The sequence below is a fragment of the Lutra lutra genome, chromosome 3 (genome assembly GCF_902655055.1).
Source record: "Lutra lutra chromosome 3, mLutLut1.2, whole genome shotgun sequence".
Lineage (NCBI taxonomy): Eukaryota > Metazoa > Chordata > Mammalia > Carnivora > Mustelidae > Lutra > Lutra lutra.
In genome coordinates, this window is record NC_062280.1 from 199,228,384 (window position 1) to 199,247,603 (window position 19,220).

Sequence of the window (19,220 nt, forward strand, 5' to 3'; positions counted from 1 at the left end):
ATGGTACTGTGGGTGTTCTGAGGCTCGCATTGTGTTTGAGAACCACTGAGTTATAGGATATCCGTGTTCCAGACTTGGCTGAAAATCAGTTGGATGGGGCATCCCAGAGACCCCCTGCCCCCAACTTCTGGACTTTACTTCAAACGTACTCAGTCAGAATCTCTGGGAACTACGATCCTGGGTAGTTAGCGCGTTAACCAGATAGCACACCTGTGATCGTTTTCTCTACTCTTGATCTCAGTTGTTGCCCTGCGCGGAACCTGTCTGAATTAGCTGCCTTGCTACAAGTGCCTGTTCTTTCCCATGAAGTTTTGTAAACTCAGACCCGCTAAACGCTTCCAGTGAAGTCAGCTGGCTGCCCAAGTTGACACTTTTTTTTGGACCGAGGGTGGCTAGCTGGTTGTTCCCAGCATGGAGAGGGAGAAGAGAAGGAGGAAACTGGACAGCTTTGGAAGTCTCTGAAGTATGACCGTATCATGGCTGTGATGTAGTTTATTGCAAATTCTCAGGACTCCTGACACGTCCTTTATCAAATATTGAGTACAGAGGGTGTATTTCCAAGGAAAGTCACAACAGTTTTGGGACTGTCTGTGCCTTTGACTGATTAGAGTTCTTGATGGAAAGAATGGCCTGGAGTTAATTGCTGTGGGAAATTTGGGACAGGATTTTTGGGGGGTGGATTGGGATATTGTTGGTCATTGAAAAGTAGCCACTGGAGAGAGCAGAGGAGTGCTTGACTTTGGGTTGTGGAGATGTTGGTGACTATATGTAAAGCTGCTGTGTGAATTCTTTTTTGGGGGGGTAGGCAGAGGGAGAGAGAGAGAATTTTTTTTTTTAAGATTTTGTTTATTTACTTGACAGACAGAGATCACAAGTAGGCAGAGAGAGGAGGAAGCAGGCTCCCTGCTAAGCAGAGAGCCTGATGTGGAGCTCGATCCCATGACCCTGGGATCATGACCCCAGCTGAAGGCAGAGGCTTTAACCCACTGAGACACCCAGGGGCCCTGAGAGAGAATCTTAAGTGGGCTCCATGCCCTAACCCGACACAGGGCTTGATCTCAGAACACTGAGATCATGACTTGAGTCAAGAACAAGAACCGGGTGCCTAACAGACTGAGCCACCCAGGTGCCCTGTGCACATTCTTACAGCTTTTTGTGGACGTGTTTTCATCTTTCTTGGGTAAATGCCTAGGGGAAGAATCACTGGCGGGGGTGCGGCTTATGTAAGTTTAACTTCTCGATAGACTGATGGTTTCCCGTGTGTATGCTTTCCCACTCCCACTAGTCAGGTATTGGACGCCAACGGCTTTCCATCCTTGTGGACAGTTGACAGTGTCTGCCTTTCCCATATTATCCATTCTGGTTGGTGCATAGGGTTACCTGTGGTTTTAACTTATATTTACCTGATGACTTGCTCACGCGCTGTCGCTCATAGAGCTTCTTCAGTGAGGCATGCAGGGGCCCTGGGGGTGTCTTCTTTTGCATCTCTGATTTAGTTCTCCCCCTGCAGTCTCATCCATGACCTCAACGGCCAATTACTCACCACCCCAGAAAACACCAGCAGCTTCTCAAACGTCACACCTTTGAAAATGCAGTCCATCTGCCTCCACCTTTCCGCTCCAACTCTGATGTCCATTTTGTTGGTTAGGCCTCTGGCCCTCCCCTACGTCCACAGTATTTATGCTTTACTCTGTGCTTCCGTTGTCCACTGTCCATGTTGTGTGGGATTCTTCCCTGGCTCACGCGGGACAGGGCCCTGTCTCTCTTCTTTGCAGTCACGGTACTTGTGACAAGGTCTGGCATAGAAACTAGACTTGTTGTTGTTCTCATTGCTCAACAACTAGACTTGTTGAATTAGCTTATCTTCCCAACAGCTCTGTGAGAAAGACTGAGTCTTGAACTGAGGATAAGGGTGTAGACCCAGAGGGGTCAATTGACTTGTCCAAGGTCAGCATGTGTGTTATAGGGTGAGGCAGTACTTACCATAGAGTTTTGACTCTTTTACATTACAGTTTTCCAAACAGGTGTGTTGTTTGAGGTACAGTATCCATGGAACAGGCTAGTGTCATGCCCCCATGTGCACACATGTGGAGACTTTTAAAACAGTTCATGTCCAGTTGCTCTGCTTGCACATGCAGTCACTTCTCTGAGAAGGTGCCTGAGATCAGGGAAGGCCACAAGCTCACTGAGCCATCCCAACACCCCCTTCTCCCACTTCATGTAAAAAGGCAGACCATTCACTCACCCGTCTCTCTGAGGCACATTGCTCCAAGATGGAAAACCTTCCAGCTGTGTAACCAACAGACAGATACCCCTGGTGTTGAGAAGCAAAGGGTTTAAAGTCTGGAATTTTGCAGCTCAGAGGTTTCTACCTGATCACTTTCAGAGAGACTGCAAGGAGACCCTAATCATGCTGTTAACGGATGCTTTCAAAATTTTACTGATGATTGATTATATCTGGACTTTGGTGATGTAATTCAGAAGGCATCAAAGAATGAAGTTACAAAATAACAAAACTCCTTCCATTTTTTATTTACTTATTTTTAGGAATGAGGTTTCTCAGTGTTTGCATAAAACAACCCCAAGACAGGAACAGAATTAATGCTGGACTCTATGCAATAAGGGATAGCTGTCCATGAGTAAATGAACTAATTAAAGAAACCCTCTACATCTCATTAAGATACACATTTCCAGCTAAAGTCTTACATTTTACGTTTGATAGTTTTCCTCAAAAACTGTTAACGTATTGTTCCTATTGTTGGCGGACTCATACTAGTTATGTTACTTTGGAAGAAAAATTGTAACCATTGGATCTTGATGGCTTAGTAATCTTAAAGGCAGAGCTGAGTTTTGGTAGGTGAACGTGATAACCACTACACTACAGAAACAGATTAGAGCTGACTTTTGTGATTGGTAGCTGTCCTGCAGTCAGGTGAGCACTGAGCTAGCAACTGCTGAGCCACTATTCCTGGGGAAGTGCAGGGTTGGGTTTCCTTGGAGTTCAGATCACAACACTTTGTCTACCAGTTGACACGTGATCTTGTTTTAGTGGTATTTGTATGTGAAGACCGTTTATATAATATGTGTTCCTTACAAATCACTGTTTCTTCATAAGGAAACACTATCTCAGGTACAGCACCATGCAGTGACGGCCTCTCCTGTTCAGTTGCACATGGTGTGCACACAGCACACACATACACACTCTACGCTGCACAGGACAGTCACGATGGAAAGCATTCCATCAAGACGGAACACTTGGAATCCTGTGAAAACATTAATGAAGACCTGACTTGTGGTAGAGCTTACTCTGTGATGGGGCACAGGGCAGTGTGGTTAAACCTCATGACCTTGACTTGCCCCTTGGAAAACCAAAGGAGAGTGTGTGACTTACATGGCAGAAGAGGAACACGTCAGTGAGGCTGGCATGGGGGATCTGGTGGCTCCACCCCAGGACTTTGGCTTTCACAACTTCGTGATGGTGTCAGCAACGTTCCCTCCTAGACTGGCTTGAAAAATTCCTTCAGCCTTGTCTGCTTGGCTCTTCACCTCAAATCTTTAAGTGTTTCAGCATAAGGGACGAATGCAGTGGAGGTCAGATGCCGAAATGTGAGGCTGCGTTCCAGCATAAGGTCACACTCTTCCATATCATTAAAATTTTTTCCAGGGCAGAATTCCATTCCGATATTTTGGCTGCTGTGAGAGGGACAATTCTTGGAGTCTTGGGCTGACTTTCGTTGCCATCGTCATCATCGCTGCCACCAATGCCAGGCTTTGCCATCTCGTCCAGATCTTTCTTGGTGGGTTCTACTGCCATTTCTGCCAAAATTTCCTCCACGTCTCCCTCCCTCATGTCTCTGAAGCCCTCTCCACTTATCTGCTGTGCAATATGCATTGTTTTTGACACTATTCTTTGTATTTTCTGTAACACCTTCAAAGCCTTCAAAATTTTTCATGCAGTCAGGCCAAACATTTCCCCAACAGTTATTAATAGTAGCCTGCTTGTGCTGTCCCAGGCTGTGCTGACGTAATCTCTAACGTTGCGTATACTGACAGATTTCCAGTAGTCTATCATGGTGGTTTCCTCACTGGCGTCGAGAGCCTCAAAAGCCTTGCTGTAAAGCTCCCTGGTGTCGTGTGCCTTGAAAGCTTTTATTATGCCCTGATTGAGGGGTTGGATGAGAGAGGCAGTGTTTGGGGGCATGAAGAGAATTTCTATGTTGGGATGGGCATTTTCAAGTTCTTCGTGGCAATGAGCTGGGGGCATTATCCAAAATTAATAAAATCCTGAAGGCAAGGTTTTTGCTGTGGAGATAGCGTTCAGCTTCTGGGATGAGGCAGTTGTGGACCCAGTCCCGGAATATTTCGGATGCCATCCATGCTTTTTTGTTCCACCTCCAGTGGACTGGCATACGGTTTAGCTTCTTCCCTCTAAGTGCCTGTGGGTTTTGGGCTCTGTGTACCATTAGGCGTTTGCACTTAAAGTCACTCTTGGCATTGGCACACAGGAGCAAGGTTGCATGGTATTTGAACGATTTAAAGCCAGGAGCCTTGGAGGCCATTGGCATTATATCGGCTCGTTTGCCAACGTTCTTGTAAAACAAACCTATCTCGTCAGCATTGAAAACCTGCTCTTCCGTATAACCCTTCTCATGTATAATGCTTAGCAGATGCTTTTTAAATTCTTCTGCAGCTTCCTGATCTGCAGGACCTGCCTTGCCCGCAAGTTTAGCGTTTTTCATGTGGTATCGCCCTTTGAAACTTGCAAGCCAGCCTGTGCTGGCTGAGAAGAGTTTAACCTTTTCCTGACCCTGGGTAACATGACTATAAATCTCCTTGGCTTTCATCCTCACGACAACACTGTCTACTATGCTCTTTTTATTGGTTGTCATCTCTTGAATCCACAAATTTAGCTGCTTTTCCATCTTTTCCATAGCTCCATCATGCACAATCGATGTTACTTTAGCACTTTCTGGAGTGGCCTTGTGCACAGATCGACGGATGTCCTCTTCCTTTTTCTGGATGTACCGTATTGTTGATTCGTTCACATTGAATTCACGGCCAACAGCACTGTAACTCAGGCCTGAATGGAGCTTATCTAACACACATATTTTCTCTGTAAGGCACATTACAGCCTTCCTGCACTTCGGAGCACTAGACAGTGCCTTAGCAGTACACCCGGGGGCCATTTAAAACAGTAAAATCAACAAACAGCACAAAAATGTGAGAAACGTGGTTTCAGTAGACTGTGAAAGGGAGACCTGCTTACATTGCCGGCTGAAATAAGGTGGCAGAGCGTGGCCTTGTTCAAGTTCCGCTAGGAATGTGTGTGCAAAGGCTGTTCAGATTCTTCACTGCTCTGCACGTGTCTGTAAATGAGAAAGAGCCACAAATACTGATTTGAGGTTACAAATTTTACCGTGTGGGTGAATTTGCACAGAATCCGTGAACGAGGGCGGACTGTATTTATATGGGTCTCTTGCAAAAAAAGTTAAAATTTTTTAGTATAAAAATATATTAGTTTAGGGTGCTGTTTTGTTGGGGGATGTGGAATGGAAGTGAGTTGAGGGAGAAAAGAATGTAAAATTTCTGACTTTTAAATAAGAGCTTGTCGATAATTCTTTAAGACTGAATGGGTTTTGTATTTCTATTGTATCTGGAGTCTCCTGGACATTTTTAAAAGGATGCTTAGCAGTTTCAGAAGTCACTAGGACATCCGAAATGGAAACTTTGCCAGTATTTGAAACCATGAAGGATTTTCACTACATATTCGTATGCGCCTTTTCAGGATTCTCTTACAGAGCGAGCAGGGGACGAGGAAGCAGCACGGGTTCAGCTGTTCACTGGAAAACAAAAACTTCAATTTGGAGGAAACATGTTGGCAATTTCTTCTAAGACTTTTTAAATTGTAGGGGGGAAAAGTCTGATTTTTGTCGTCTTCACACCTCTCAACACGCCGGTTTTGGGTCGGACTCAAGCTTTGAAAGACCGGAGCTCCTGGAAGCGAACCAGAGCAGTCCTGTGGGCCTGACAGATGCGCGGTCTCCCTGGGGAGGACGAAAGCGCGGGACCGTCCTCACGCTGGAGTTCGGACGCCGCCCTGGGGGACCTCCCGAAACGGAGAACGGAGGCTTCAGCTCGGAGTCGGGCGGCAGCTGCGGGCGGGGTCTCGGCGCGTCTCCGCCGCCCGCCCTGCACTACGGGGACCGCCGCGGCCCTCCCGACCCCTGCTGCCCGCGGAGGCTGTCAGCGGCAGGTACCCCGTGTGGAAGCGGCCCCGGGGTCCTCCGTGACCGAAGCCGCGGGCGGCCCGCAGGAGCCGCGCTCGAAGCTCCCGGGCCATGCGGCGGCCGCTCTCCCGCTGCCGGCCTCGCCGTCGGGTCAAGCATTAATGAGGCACTCGGGGCGCGCGGGCATGCGGAGGGGCACGCGGGCGTGCGGAAGCGAACGCGGCGCGTCCATCCCAACACGCACGACGTCCGCGCCAGGCACTTCACACGGCCCCGGGAGGACGCTCGGTCCGCGGCCGCAGGCCGGGGCGGGTCCCCTCCAGCCCCTCCCGGGCTTGCTCACCGCGGGGGCCGGCCTCTTCCCCGCCCGCTGGAGGTGGGCGGGCGGTGTCCACGCGACGGGCCCGAGGACCGGCTGCCGGGAGGAGCCTGCGCGCGGGGCCGGGTGGACCGTGTCCGAGGACTAGAACCAGGTGCCGCGCGGAGGCGGCGCCGGCTGCAACCACGCTTGGGGCCAAGGGCGCCGCGCCTGCCCCGGGGAGGGCGGGGCCGGAAGGGCCACGCGCCGGGCGGCCGGGGCGCGGTCTGAAGACGTCACTTCCGGCGGCGGCCCACTTCCTGGAGAGGGTAGGGGCCTGAGATTGGTGCAGCCCAGAGGAAGGAAAGAGGGTGAGGAGAGGCGGCGGCTGAGCGGGCCGGCGACTGGGGCGGCCGGGGTCGCCCGTCCGCGCCATCTCGCGCGGGGCCAGCGCCCGGGGCTGCCGCGGGTGGCGTCCGCGGCCCGCGCGCCGCCGCTCAGCGCCTGTGCTCTGTGTTGCAGGTGTACCCGGAGCCCCGGAACGAGAGCGAGTGCCTGAGCAACATCCGCGAGTTCCTGCGAGGCTGCGGGGCCTCCCTGCGCCTGGAGGTGAGCGGGCGCGGGGCGCGGCTCGGGCGGGGCGGGGGGGGGGCACGGCCCGCCGCAGCGGCGCTCGGAGGCCGGGCTCGCGGGCCCCCCGGGGTGGGAACGCGCCCCCAGGGTGGGGAGGAGCCGCCGTGCGCGGCCCCCAGCTTGGCCCTCGCTTCTGTGAGCAAAGCCCGGAGGCTCGGGCGGGTGCCCCGCGTTGGCGACAGCGGGGCTGCCGTCCGAGTCCTCGGTCCCCGCCGCCTCTCGGACGCTGCTTTCACGCGTTCCCCGGGGACCCGCGTTTAGGTCTGGGTCAGCCCCTCGCCGTTCCCAGCGGTGGTCAGGACGAGCTGGGCCGACACTCCCAGTCTTACTCCCTTTTCCAGCCAGAAATTAGATGGTTTTACGCGAACACTTGGCGCTTAGGGTAGAGACAGGCTAAGCTCTGTCTTGGGTGAGCGAAGTGGGCGGCGTGTCTTCTCCGCGCTGGGTCAGATTTTGTCACTTCGCACCTCGGTGCTACATACAGTTTTCCCCGGGGCAGCTCTCTGGGAACCCCTGTTTTCACCCGGTTTGCTCTGGTTTTTCCTGATCTCGGAGTAGTGCTGTAGATCCAGAAGTCGAGCTCTTCTTTGATTTGGGAATTACCGGTCACGGTGCATGGGGTCAGCTCTGTGCCTGCGGCTTTACCACCCTTAGCTTTTGGCCCCTCATCCCGCTTGCCGCGCGTGGGGTAAGGCTTGTAGAGAAGAGCCCGGGAGTGCATCGCCAGCAGAACCTGTGCTGTAGGGTGATTCCGTGAAGGTTTTCCTCCTGAAAGGACAGGCTTCCTGTAGGCTTCTTGGAGGAAAAAACCCCAGAAGCCCTCCAGTCTGTGAGGGAACGTTACACAGACCACTTACCTGCTAATTGGAATCCGACAGGAGTTGAGAGATCCGGAGACTGTTTTTATGCATGACCGAAGGGCTCTTTGGGAGGGGAGACGTTGTGTCAGAAGGGCCTTGTGGTTTTACCCTTGGCCGCTTGTTGGGCTGTGAGCACGCGCTTTGCTAGCAGCAAGGTTTGCTTTTCCCTGACTTGTGTCGTGAGACGATTGTTTTCCAACCAAGTTTTGCTTGGCGTTACGCTAAATCTGAAATTCAGTTTGCATGTTAAGCTTATGATCTCACAAGTTTGTGTGGGACTCTTTGAGGAGGTACTAAAGGTGAGTCTTAAAAACCTCTCATCCTTCACGTTCAAGAGGTTGCTATTGGAATTTCATATTCCAGCTCTTCTCTAGAATAGTTCCCTTGGAGACGCACTGGAAGAGGTCACTAACCTCTCCTGAGCCCCTAGAACGGTTCTAGGCATACCATAGGCCTTCAATAAATTTGTAGTTGATGGTAATTTTTTTTTAAAGATTTTATTTATTTATTTGACAGAGAGAAGGTGAGAGAGAGAACACAGCAGGGGGAGTGGGAGAGGGAGAATCAGGCTTCCCTTCCATACGGGGCTTGATCCGAGGACCCTGGGACACCCAACGACTGAACCATGCAGGCACCCCTAGTCATTTTTTGTTTACAAGGAAATTTGGATGACTTGTTTTTAAAAGATTTTATTTATTTATTTGATAGAGATCACAAGTAGGCAGAGAGAGAGGAGGAAGTGGGCTCCCCGCTGAGCAGGGAGCCCGATGCAGGGCTTGATCCCAGGACCCTGGAATCATGACCTGAGCTGGAGGCAGAGGCTTAACCCACTGAGCCACCCAGGTGCCCCTGGATGACTTGTTTTTAAAGAGTTAATTATCTCTTCTAGTAAACAGGCACCTTGTTCATATTCTTCCAAGCTCAGTTGAAAGTCCCACTTAAAACTCATAATTACCTGAGATAATTAAAGTGAGGAAACAGCACATCAAAACCCTCAAGTTGTTGTCGCTTTGATTGTCCCCTCCCCGCTTAGGAAATCACCCAGAGAAAGGAGTTTGGTGTGGTGTGAACCCAGCTGGGGCTTCCAGACTTGATCTCCGCGGTGTGAAGGGGCTGGTCTGTTCCCAAGCCCCTTGACCTGGCCTTGCGCGCCGGCCCTCTGCAGCAGTTCCCCAGGGGCCTTAAAGAAAACGACGTAGGAAGGGAAGGGGCAGGGAAGGACCTTGCATTTTTGATATGCGTTCTGGGCTTTACAGGCTTCGTTTTTATGCATTCTGAAAGATGAGAGGAGCTGTTTGAAAGGACAGATTCAATCCTTAAAGCTGAGCTTGAGTTCCAGATTAGCTTTTGTTCTAGAATGTGTCAAGGTGCTTTTTTTCTGAGAGCTCAGAGTGCAATATGTTTGTAATGGATTGTTTTTGGTAATGTCTTCTACCACTTTTTTACTATGCTAAGTTTTAAACTATCCTGTTTTTTACTATTTTAAACTATGCTATGATTTCTTAAAGGAAAAGAGGAATTGAGCATCGTGATGACTCTGTCATTCTCTTAATTAACTGTAGAAAACCAGGCATTTCCCCAGCAGTTGGTTCTGGTTACGGAGGGAGCTTTAATTTTAAAGGAACGCTATGCAGTTTGCATTTATTAACCCTTGAGAAACATTTTAGGTTTTAGTTGGAAAACATTTTTAAACGTGGGGAAGAAACAGCTGTGGGAAAATCACACCTGTGGCTTGGGCAACCTTCTGTGTTTCTCTTTGCTCCTGATCTTGCATCTCATTTGAATCCTTCATTTCCTTGAAATAGTTTGGGATTCGATAAGAATTCAGGTTTTTTCCCCCATGTTCCTAAGGGTGGAGTAAGGTAAGATCCGAGAGATGCCCCTGTTTAGAACTGTTGGGGTAATTAAAGTTGAGCTGAAACTTAGGACAGAGGAGCTGGTACTGTGGTTCTCCAGTTGCTTTTGGGAATGTTATGTTGAGAAGCCCTAGTTTGCCTGGTATACGTAGCAAGGACAGAACTGTCCTAGACCTACGTGCAGCGTAGGCGAGAGAGCGAGTCCTGCTAATGGGGACTAAGTGCTCTGTCGCATAGTTTTCCAGAGTCTCCGTTTTGTTTCTTGTTTCAGTTCTCAATTATGTCTTTATTTGTGAACGATTTTTTTAATGATTTTATTTATTTGACGGAGAGACAGGGAGAGAGGGAACACAAGCGGGGGGTGGGGAGGGAGAGGGAGAAGCAGGCTTCCCGCTGAGCAGGGAGCCCGACGCGGGGCTTGATCCCAATGCCGGGCTCCCATGCAGGGCTCATGACATGACCTGAGCTGAAGCAGACGATGACTGAACCACCCAGGCGCCCCTCTTTGTCACCTTTACTAAAGGACTCCACATGTCGCATGTTCTGCTCCTCTGTCTTGACCACGACTTAGCACAGCCATGGTCTGGCAGTGAGGAAGCCTAGCCCAGTGCGTCCTTGTTTTCAGCACTTACCCGCGAGCCACTGTTGGGGCCTTGCATGGGTGTTAATCCTTGGATAGGGCACTATGAGGTTCAAGGTGTAGGGGCTTTGAAACACTTTGAATCCTTGCCAAACTCTCCCCCGAGTTTTCCTCCTCCCCCTTGCCAGCAGCAGTGGGCAGACACTCTTTGTACCTGCCATGTGTTTTCTTGACCTCTGGGGGCATAAAGAAGCCTGTTGGGATAAACATTTGGGTTTTTTTTTCCTCAGTATCCTCCATGGTGCCCCCATTTCTGGGTAGGTGGTCAGGGAGATGGGGGACATTCCAGATGTCCTGCACTGCATGCTGGCACTGGAGGACAGAGGTTGCAGACCTCAGATGGGTCTCGTGTTGCCTCCCGGCCTTTTCACGCTCCGCTCCTGCAGCTCTGCGTACGGACTGGGGGGCTCTGTGCAGCCCACTGCTCCGGCTCCAGGAGTGTCTCCCTCTGCGAGAGGAAGCCACTTTCTCGGAGGTCCGGGGAAGGAAAAGGAGCCCAGGTGGACGCTCCAGCATGGGAATCAGCTGGGCTGATGTAGTTAGTGGGGAGGTTTTGGAAGACATTGTCTTACACGTGTTTCCGAAAACACTCTTCAAAAATGCAGGGAAGGACAGGCTGTTAGTATTATGATAGTATATATGATGCTTGATGCTCTTTGAGATTTTTAGCCAAGGTTGTGATTGAAATTTTGTCCAAAAGAATATTTAAAAATAGGGTCAAAATTAAAACGTGCTTACATGAAACTTTAAACAGTTTATTGACAGAAGTTTAAGAATTAATTGAAACGAAGTCCCAAGTGCATTCGTGGTCCTTTCCTATGGATGGAATGCCCAAAAGTGACCAATCCCCCAGCAGGTGTTACTTTTGTCTTGGATTGAGGTAGATGCATCGTTGAGCTGCGTGAAGGCATGTCGAGGCCGCGTGGCAGTATTTTCCTTAGCTGGTCCTCTTCGCTGTGGGCACAGTGGTAAGCTGGAAATGGTTGGTCATGCCGCAGGGTTTGACTTTTATCGATACAGCTCTTGAGGTTTACTCACCAGGCCTTTGTCAGAACTTGCCTCTTGTGTGAGGGAGTGGAGTTCAGTTTGGAAGGTGTGTATTCTCTGGACGTTTTATAGGTGCTTAAAAGTGAAGAAAGCTGAATTCTATTTAGGTCTTCTGGTTCTATTTAATTTACTGGCAGAAGGTGTCCCAGTTTGACCCTCTGTCTTACATCTTTGTGTCTTGCCAAATTATTTCGTGGGGTAAGCTCTTCGTCACCTCTGTATCTAGGCTGATTTTCCAGAGTAAATAACTAGGCTTTCCCTCCACTTCCAGTCTGTGCTGTGGCTCGTCGTCTAGGTGGTGCTGTCCGGCGAGTGTAACGTGAACCGCGCTCATCGTTCTAATGCTTTCCGTAGCTGCGTAAAATAAAAAACATGAAGCTCGTTTTAATAACTTTTTCTGTAACATAAAGTATCCATAAGGTTCCAACATGTACTTAACATAAAAGCGTTGAGATATTGTTTTCACGTTAAGTCTTTGAAATTCGGTTTGTTTCTGTCACACTCACAGCTCTTCGCGTTCTGGGATCGGCCACATTTCGAGACACAGCAGCCTGTGTGGGGGGCGGTCTCGGTGTTGAATGGCCTGAGTCTAAAGATGGGTTGAGAGGCTGTCATCCTTGAAATGCAGTGGACTGACATTAATTGAACACAAGCAACATCCCGTCATTTCATGTGTACTGTTGTGTTTACTCACAGGTGTTCTGCAGATAGGGAGCTAGATCTGGGGTGGTTTGTGGGTCCCAGGGCGCAGCCCGGCAGGCAAGCATGCGCGGGATTGGAGGAGCTAGATGAGGGGTGGCTGGCGGGTCTCAGGGAGCAGCCCGGCAGGCGAGTGCAGAATCTGTACTCCGGTCTGGTGGTTCCGCTGGGCAGGCTCTCGCGTGCGTGCTGCTGCCTGGAGAGCAGGAAGCTGAGCTGTGTGATGATGGCGGAGCCGCACTGTTGGACTGTTTCTGGCAGGGGCCATAGGTAAGTTCTGAGTTTAGCTGGTGGCAGGGCAGGCCTTGTGGGTGGGCCCCCCGTGCGGTCATGTAGGGCTCTGTACGTGGCTTAGTGTTCTGCTCGCACCCTCTGAAATTCTAAGGCGTTTTGAATCAGGAGGTCTGCATTTCATTTGTGCTGGCCCATACGTATTGGGGGGTTGGTCTACCCTAGTGGTATGGTTCTTAGAGGCATATGAGAGAGAACAGGAGTAAGGTGTTTGCTGAGTGCCCATTATGTTTGGGACCCTGTTGTGTTTGCTGACCCACTTGATCTTAGGGCACCCCTACTAGGTTGTATCTATAGTGTCCCCACATGGGGGTTAGAAACCCAGGGCGCTGGGAGAGAGGCACCTGCCCGAGGCCCAGGGCTAGTGATGGTGGCCCCTCCACTGGCCTAGCTTGGCAGAGGCCTCCTGAACAGTGACAGTCCGTGTCCCCCTCCCCGAAGAGAGGCGAGTGCGGGAACCTGGAGCCGAGTGTAAAAAGGGAGAGGTGCAAAGGGGTACAAAGGGGGCTCATAGGCTGTGAATTCCTGTCCTGTGTGCTGTTGGCCTGAGGCCAAGTAGAGTCTCCAGCATGGGCCTGGTGGGCTGGGTGACCCCGGAGCGCTGCATCCCTGACCCACTGAGGGGAGGTAGCGTAGTGAGACCCAGTTCCCGACCTCGGCTCCTGTCCGCCACGCTGTGAGCGAACTACCGTGAGGTGCTGCTTCTCCGGCAAAGTCAGGATCATGTCCTCTCCGGGGCACTAGGAACTGTCCCGCTGTCCAAGGTGCCACCTTCCCTGTCCGTGGTCATGGCAGGACCCAAGATATAGACCCAGGGCTCTGTTTTTCTGCAGGATCCTGTGGAGAAGGCAGTCCTGCGGTCTTGGGGTGGATGAGGGGGTGGGGGCAGGCTTGTGTGTCCCCTTGGGAGGAGGAGTCTCGGCTGTGTGTGTCCGTTTTCGCTGCCTCCACCAAGGGGACTGGGCCAGACGCAGGGCGTTGGGCCGGATATTTGGGAGGTTCCTGCCAGGTCGGGATGGTCGTTTCCAGGGCAGTAGTCTGCCGCCCCAGCCAACCGCCAGTGCAGCACCAGGACGGAGCCCAGGATTCTCCTCTCCCTTTTTGGGCCCTTGCCTGCGGGGACAGTTCCCTGAGGTCTGCCTGGGGTGCCTCCTGGGACAGCCATTGACCGTCGTTTCAGCCCGGCTTCCCCGAGTTAGAACTGCATCCTGACTCGTCGGCAGGTGCCAGCGCGGCTTCCCGCGTGCGGCGGAACAACGAGAGGGCGGTTCTGCTTCCTGCACAGCCGCTGCCCCAGCTGCGGCTGCGGGCGCCCATCCGCTTCCCCTGGGTGGGGGTGGGGGTGTGTGGCATTTGGCCTTCATTGGCTGGGGTCTGCGGCCCTCGCTGTAGCCCGGGTGGGGGCAGAAGGCCGGGTCTTGAGCACACACAGCAGGTGGGGGCGGGAGGGACGTGCGGAGCTCACTGTGGCCTCATCTCCTGTTCTAGAGCAGACAGAGACCCAGAGGTGCGTGTGGGACACGCCTGTGTTCCCAGGAGATGCTGCCGGAAGGCGGTCGTCTGTGCCTCCGTCAGGTTGGCCTGGCGGGCTGCTGGGTGGAGGGGAGGGCCCAGGGCTGAGGTGGAGGTGGGGGGCAGGCCCCAGAGCTTCCACAGTGAGCGGCTCCCGCCTTCTCCTCTCCCTACCCCGCTCTCACCGAATGCCGCCATATTCTTCTCGGCCTCCTGTCCCATGCCAGCCGCCTGGCCCGGCTGCCAGCACCCACAGCGGCCCCGTGGCAGTCTAGCCCCTCTCTTGTCCTTCTCCAGGCTGGTCTTCCTCAAATGCAGATCTGACTTCTTGCGTCTCCTCCTGACTCCGAGTCTGCTCTGGGTCTTAGGCTGAAATCCAGACTCCCTGGAAGTGAGGGGGAGCAGGACAGGAGACTCGGGCGGTGCTGGGCCACAGGATGGAGCGGTCCTTGCCGTCACCCGCACACGCGGGCCTGTGCTCAGTGATGTGGGGCTGCCGGGGCAGACCGGCTAGGTGGTCTGACCAGAGTCTCCGAACCATCTTGGCTGTCATTTGGGGTATAGACTACACAGGGAGTCAAGGGCAAAAGCAAGAGGACCCGAAGAGATGATGGCAGGTAAGGGGTGATGGCCCTTGACCCCCAGCGAGGACAGCATCCGTGGTTGGAAGTGTGTGTTCCCATTTCACGCAGAAGGTGGGGGTGACCTCCACATGGGCTGTGTGGGGTGTGGAAGCAGAGTCGTGGAGGACCAGGCTCCGGCCTGAGTGGGAGAAGCCATTTGTCTACGAGTCCGGGAGTCTGCCGGGTCCTGTGTGCTGCTGGCGTCAGACCTGTGGCGGGCGGTGGAGGTCGGCGAGGCCTGACTCCGACGCGGCCTGGGCCGGGACGTGCGCCAGGCTCTCGAGCGTGCACACGCTGCTTGTCCGCGGGAAGCCCCTGCTCTCGCACCGGTTTCTGGAGGCCGCTGACGGGGCCGGGGAGGGGTCTGTGGCGGCAGGCAGCACGGTGTGCGGTGGGTGCCCGCGTGTGTACCTGGTGAGTGTGAGGGCGGTCCCCGTGCACGGGGGGTCGTCTTGTACTTCTGTCCCCAGGGCTGGCACGTAGAAGGCTCTGGCTTCGTGCCGAGCACGTGAGACCAGGAGCAGTGGCGGGTGGTGATTCCGCTTCAGTCACCGGCGTGCCGCTTTGTGCACCTACACGGCTGCGGCCTCCATCTCTGCGGCTCCTGTCGCGGGGGCACAGCGCCCTGCGGCCGTGCTTCCTCGGGGTGGCCTGTGCTTCCGGGGCCGCGCGCTCGGCCGCGGTGAGCCGGAGCAGGTCCGTGTGCAGGACCGTGACCACGTGCAGGACTGATGACTTTGTTGTGCTCAGTTGTGCTTCGAGGGTGGACTTCTCTCCTCCCGGACCAGACCTCCGCGTGTGTGCCAGGGAATTGGGTGTGAATGACGGTGGCCGCCAGACGGGGTGTGGGGGTGTCCACGGCGATGATACTCAGGCCCTTTGGGATTTTTCTTTGGCAAAATACAGGGTTGGGAAAGGGCGATACCCTGCGTTCTGGAATCTGTGGTCACAGAGGCACGAGGTGGGATACTGCAGTATTTTCACGTTTGGTTTTGTTGATAACCTTAGCTTCTTGCTCTCAAAAGCACTTACTTTCGAAATGATAGTTGAGTGATCTGTTTGTAGCTGTTGGGCTTTTCAGAGCGTCCTCGTGGAGGGTGCTTCTGTGAGAAGGGGAGGCTAGCGACTGTCCAGGGAGGTGGCCCGGTCATTTTGGACATGGGGCTGTTTCGTGAGGACGTGCTTAGTTGAGTGGGAGCCGTGGGGCAGTGGCGTGGCAGCAGACCCTGTTACCTTTCATTTGCTGACTTCAGTTGAGCGTGCAGACGGGTTCTGGTCCGTAATGTTTGTTACCCTGCATCGTTTGGAAATGTGTCTCCCACGCTGTGCTGTGTGCCCCAGGGAGCACTGCTGTGGCCAGCCCCGTCCTAGGGTATCAGAGCTCACTGCTGACCTTCCTAAGCTCAGCCGGGAGAACTGAAGTATTGCTTCCAGAACGGCAAAAGGCTGCTCATACAAGCTTTTAAAGAACAAGTTGTATTTTCTCAGGGTCAATAAAACTACTTTCTGTTCATTGTAGTCTCCTGTGTTACACCAGATCTGTCAGCTGAAGTGAGAAATTCCTGTTTCTGCCAAAGGGAGAAGTAACTTGAGTGTATAGATCTCCTAGAGAATTTTTGGTTTCAGCAGGCGTATGGCTGCTCGGTGAGGTTGATCTCTGTCCTTGCATTGTCCTTGGAAGACAGCCAGCGGCATAACCAGTCAGCACAGACGGGGCAGCTCAGCGGCGCCGCGGCAAGGCCCGGGGTCTGGGGAGCTTGCCTGGGCGCCGTGCACAGGGTCTCACGGACCGGCAGCCGGCTGGGCGCTCCGGGGTGGTTGGGGGAACTCACTTCTAGTGCTTGGGACGGGGGGCCCTGTTTCCTGGTGCTGTTGGCGGGGTGTCACTCTTCACCCTGGGGGCTGCTCCGGTCTGAGTCACAGGCCTTCGTCTTCCTCCCAGCAGCAGTGCCCCTGTGTCGGGTCCCGCGGCCCACGTCTGGCATTACTCTCTGCTCCGAGCGGCAGCAGCTGTTTGGAAGGGGCCGTAGTTAGACGGGGCTGGGGCCGTAGTTAGACGGGGCTGGGGCCTACCTGGCCCGTCTCCGTTTGAACTCGCTCAAGGTCAGCGGATGCCTGTGCTGAGGTGCACCTGCAGAGTCCCATTTGCTGCGGCGGGTCCCAGCGCTCCCACGGTGGTGTCCTGGCACGTTCCGAGCCCCGGGCTTTGGGGTGGATTTGGAAGACTTGTTGGAATTCTGCCGGGGAGTATTGGGAGTGAGGCTGCAGTGTCTGGTGACCAGGGGTAGTCCTGGCTCTGCACTGACAGATTGGTGGCCCCTGCCTCCCTTCCACCTGTGACCAAGCCACGTGAAACCAAGTGGGGAGAACTGACTAGTACCTCCTGCCCCAGCCGCGCTGAGGGATTAATTGAAACAGGGTGCCCGAGATAACTGGGGTCCTTCCACCGTTCTGGGGTGTCTTAGTGCTGCATGAGCATGACAGGGCGGCGCTGGCTCTGTGGGGACGTGAGGATGGGTGGAGGCGGCAGGGAGATGGTCATGTCTGTGAGACAGAAGTGGTCTTGGTGTGGCAGGAGAGCGGGGGGGCGTAGTCCCGAGCATGCCTAGTGGTGTCCCCCATTTTCTGACCAAGCCGGTGTGGCTGCCTTCTGTGAGGTTGACTCATCGTCCGGCCAGGTAGACCCACGGCATTCGGTATATAGCACCATGGGTCGGTCCTTCTCAGAATCCCCAGCCAGGTGTGCTGCGGTCAGGGCTGTGGTCCTGCGGGGGGCGAGTGGGCAGAAATGCTTCTCTCATCTACGGGCAGGAGCGTGGCGGTGGCCAGGGCCGTGCTGTCACGCTGCAGTTGGCTGCTTGCATTCAAGGAAGACCTGTACTCCGCCTTGAGTTTGCTCCAGTCCTCGTTCTCATGCTGTGCTGCCATCTGGGGATGGCCAGGTGGCCTCCAGCCCAGTGGACCACCAGCCTGTCCTTGTCACCGTTCGTGCCACCACCCTGCTGAGAAGTAGCTGTGGTCGGGCCCCCGTTACCCAGAGGCTTGCGTCCAGAAGGTTATGGGCGGCGCCTCTCAGGACTTGAGCCTTGTCTGCTTTGCCTTTCCCTCCCCCTGCGCTTGGACTTTCTGCCCCAGGGGTTCTGAAGTGCTCGCGGTGTCCCGAGTAGTGGTTGCTGATCGGCTCACTGAACGTAGCGGCGCTTGTCCCGTCACGAGTGCTGTGTGCTGAGAGCCGGGGCTAGAGAGGCTTCGGAATGCGGCCAGCCCCGGCCAGTACGGGCTGGGCCCGGGTCCTTCCCCAGGCCCGCCCCGTGTGTGCTGGCCGCCCGCGGCGCCGTCTATCCATCCGTGCACCCTCCTCTGCGCCAGCTCGCCCCGTCTGCGCCGCTTCTGTCTGGGCCACGGTGAACGCCACGCTGGTGAGCATGAGGGCGGGTCGGGTCTTGGCGCCTTGGGCTTGGGGCAGGTGTTGGTGGAATTGGTGAAGGACCCCGCGGAGCGCTGGGCAGACGGGCACTGGAAGGGGCTCGGCGTGTCTGGTCTGCCTCGGCTGGACGCCCCCACCCCCCGTTCACCCCTTGCTGGCCAGTGAGGCCTTAGGGTTGCTTTGGTTCCTCTCAGGGCCTTGCTTCCTGGAACTTGTAGCTGAAGTGCAAGTGGACCAGTAGCCTTTCTCCCTCCTGGGAAGGCGGCTGCTGTTCTGAGGGCGGGGCGGCCTGGGGGGACAGGCAGCCCTTCAAGTCAGGCCCAGAAGCCTGATGAGTGGGGGTCGGTCCTGCCTGCTCTCGGCCTGCCGGCCGCTGGGGAGGCTGCCTCGGGGCTTGGTGGTTCTGCTGTCCTCGAAAGCTCTTCGGCCTCTTTACTTCCGGAGAGTTTTAGAATCAGGACCTGGAGCCTGGTCCGAAAACAACCTGCCAAGTGTCCATAGCTCTGCTGTGAGGGACCGTGAGGGTGTCCTGCCGATGGCAGAGCAGGACCGCAGCTCCGTGCGCTGTCCGGAACATTCTCCGTCTCCTTATGCAGAAACGGGAGGTTTCCTCCCGCCCCCTCCGCAGCTGTGGGGACCCTGGGAGGATCCAGGTAGGGGTGGGCATGCGTGTATGGAAGGAGCTCTTTTGTTCCCTAATCTAGAAGGGGTCCAGGTGCTTGTGCAAGCCGGCCCTAGTCCGTTGCTGGTTTCAGAAACAGGTCGGCTGGAGGCATCTGGTGGAGACGAGACGCTTGGATGCACCTTCTGAGTGCCGCGGGGTGCCGGCAGGGCTGTGCTCGGTGAGCACGAGGGCGGGCGTGTGCCATGCTTGTCGTTGTCCCTTTTGGGGCTGCCGCTCTGGGGCTTTGGGGCTTGCCTGGGCTGGCTCGGCTGCCCCCCACCCATCCGCAGTGTCGCTGGGCAGGCTTCTCGCTAGCCTCCCGCACCCTTGCTGGCCTAGACCCCTGGGAAGGGGTTTCTGTGTACGAAACACGCGTTCTCCTGACCGCTACCAGGTTATAGGTGTAGTTTCTGCTTCGTAGTTGACGGGGATGGCCAGTGTGG

The 19,220-nt window shown here is 54.4% G+C and overlaps 2 protein-coding genes across 8 annotated transcripts in view; one reads left to right on the forward strand and one right to left on the reverse strand.

Moving 5' to 3' along the window:
- Window positions 1–19,220, forward strand: part of ARHGEF7 (Rho guanine nucleotide exchange factor 7) — a 122,231-nt gene that overhangs the window by 20,776 nt on the left and 82,235 nt on the right. For 5 of the 7 annotated variants that reach the window (XM_047720427.1, XM_047720424.1, XM_047720425.1 and 2 more), the window contains exon 2: window positions 7,048–7,134. In XM_047720427.1, coding sequence (XP_047576383.1) covers window positions 7,048–7,134 — 87 coding nt within the window. Of the gene's footprint in view, window positions 1–6,841; window positions 6,897–7,047; window positions 7,135–19,220 lie in introns of those variants that run through there. The other 2 variants (XM_047720429.1, XM_047720432.1) reach the window with 2 other exon arrangements.
- Window positions 1,025–5,893, reverse strand: LOC125094844 (tigger transposable element-derived protein 1-like). The gene is made up of 3 exons (XM_047720434.1): window positions 3,392–5,893; window positions 2,246–2,314; window positions 1,025–2,158 (listed from the first exon to the last, which is right to left on the reverse strand). The coding sequence occupies exon 1, from the start codon at window positions 5,184–5,186 to the stop codon at window positions 4,233–4,235; it is 954 nt and encodes a 317-aa protein (XP_047576390.1). The 5' UTR covers window positions 5,187–5,893; the 3' UTR covers window positions 1,025–2,158; window positions 2,246–2,314; window positions 3,392–4,232.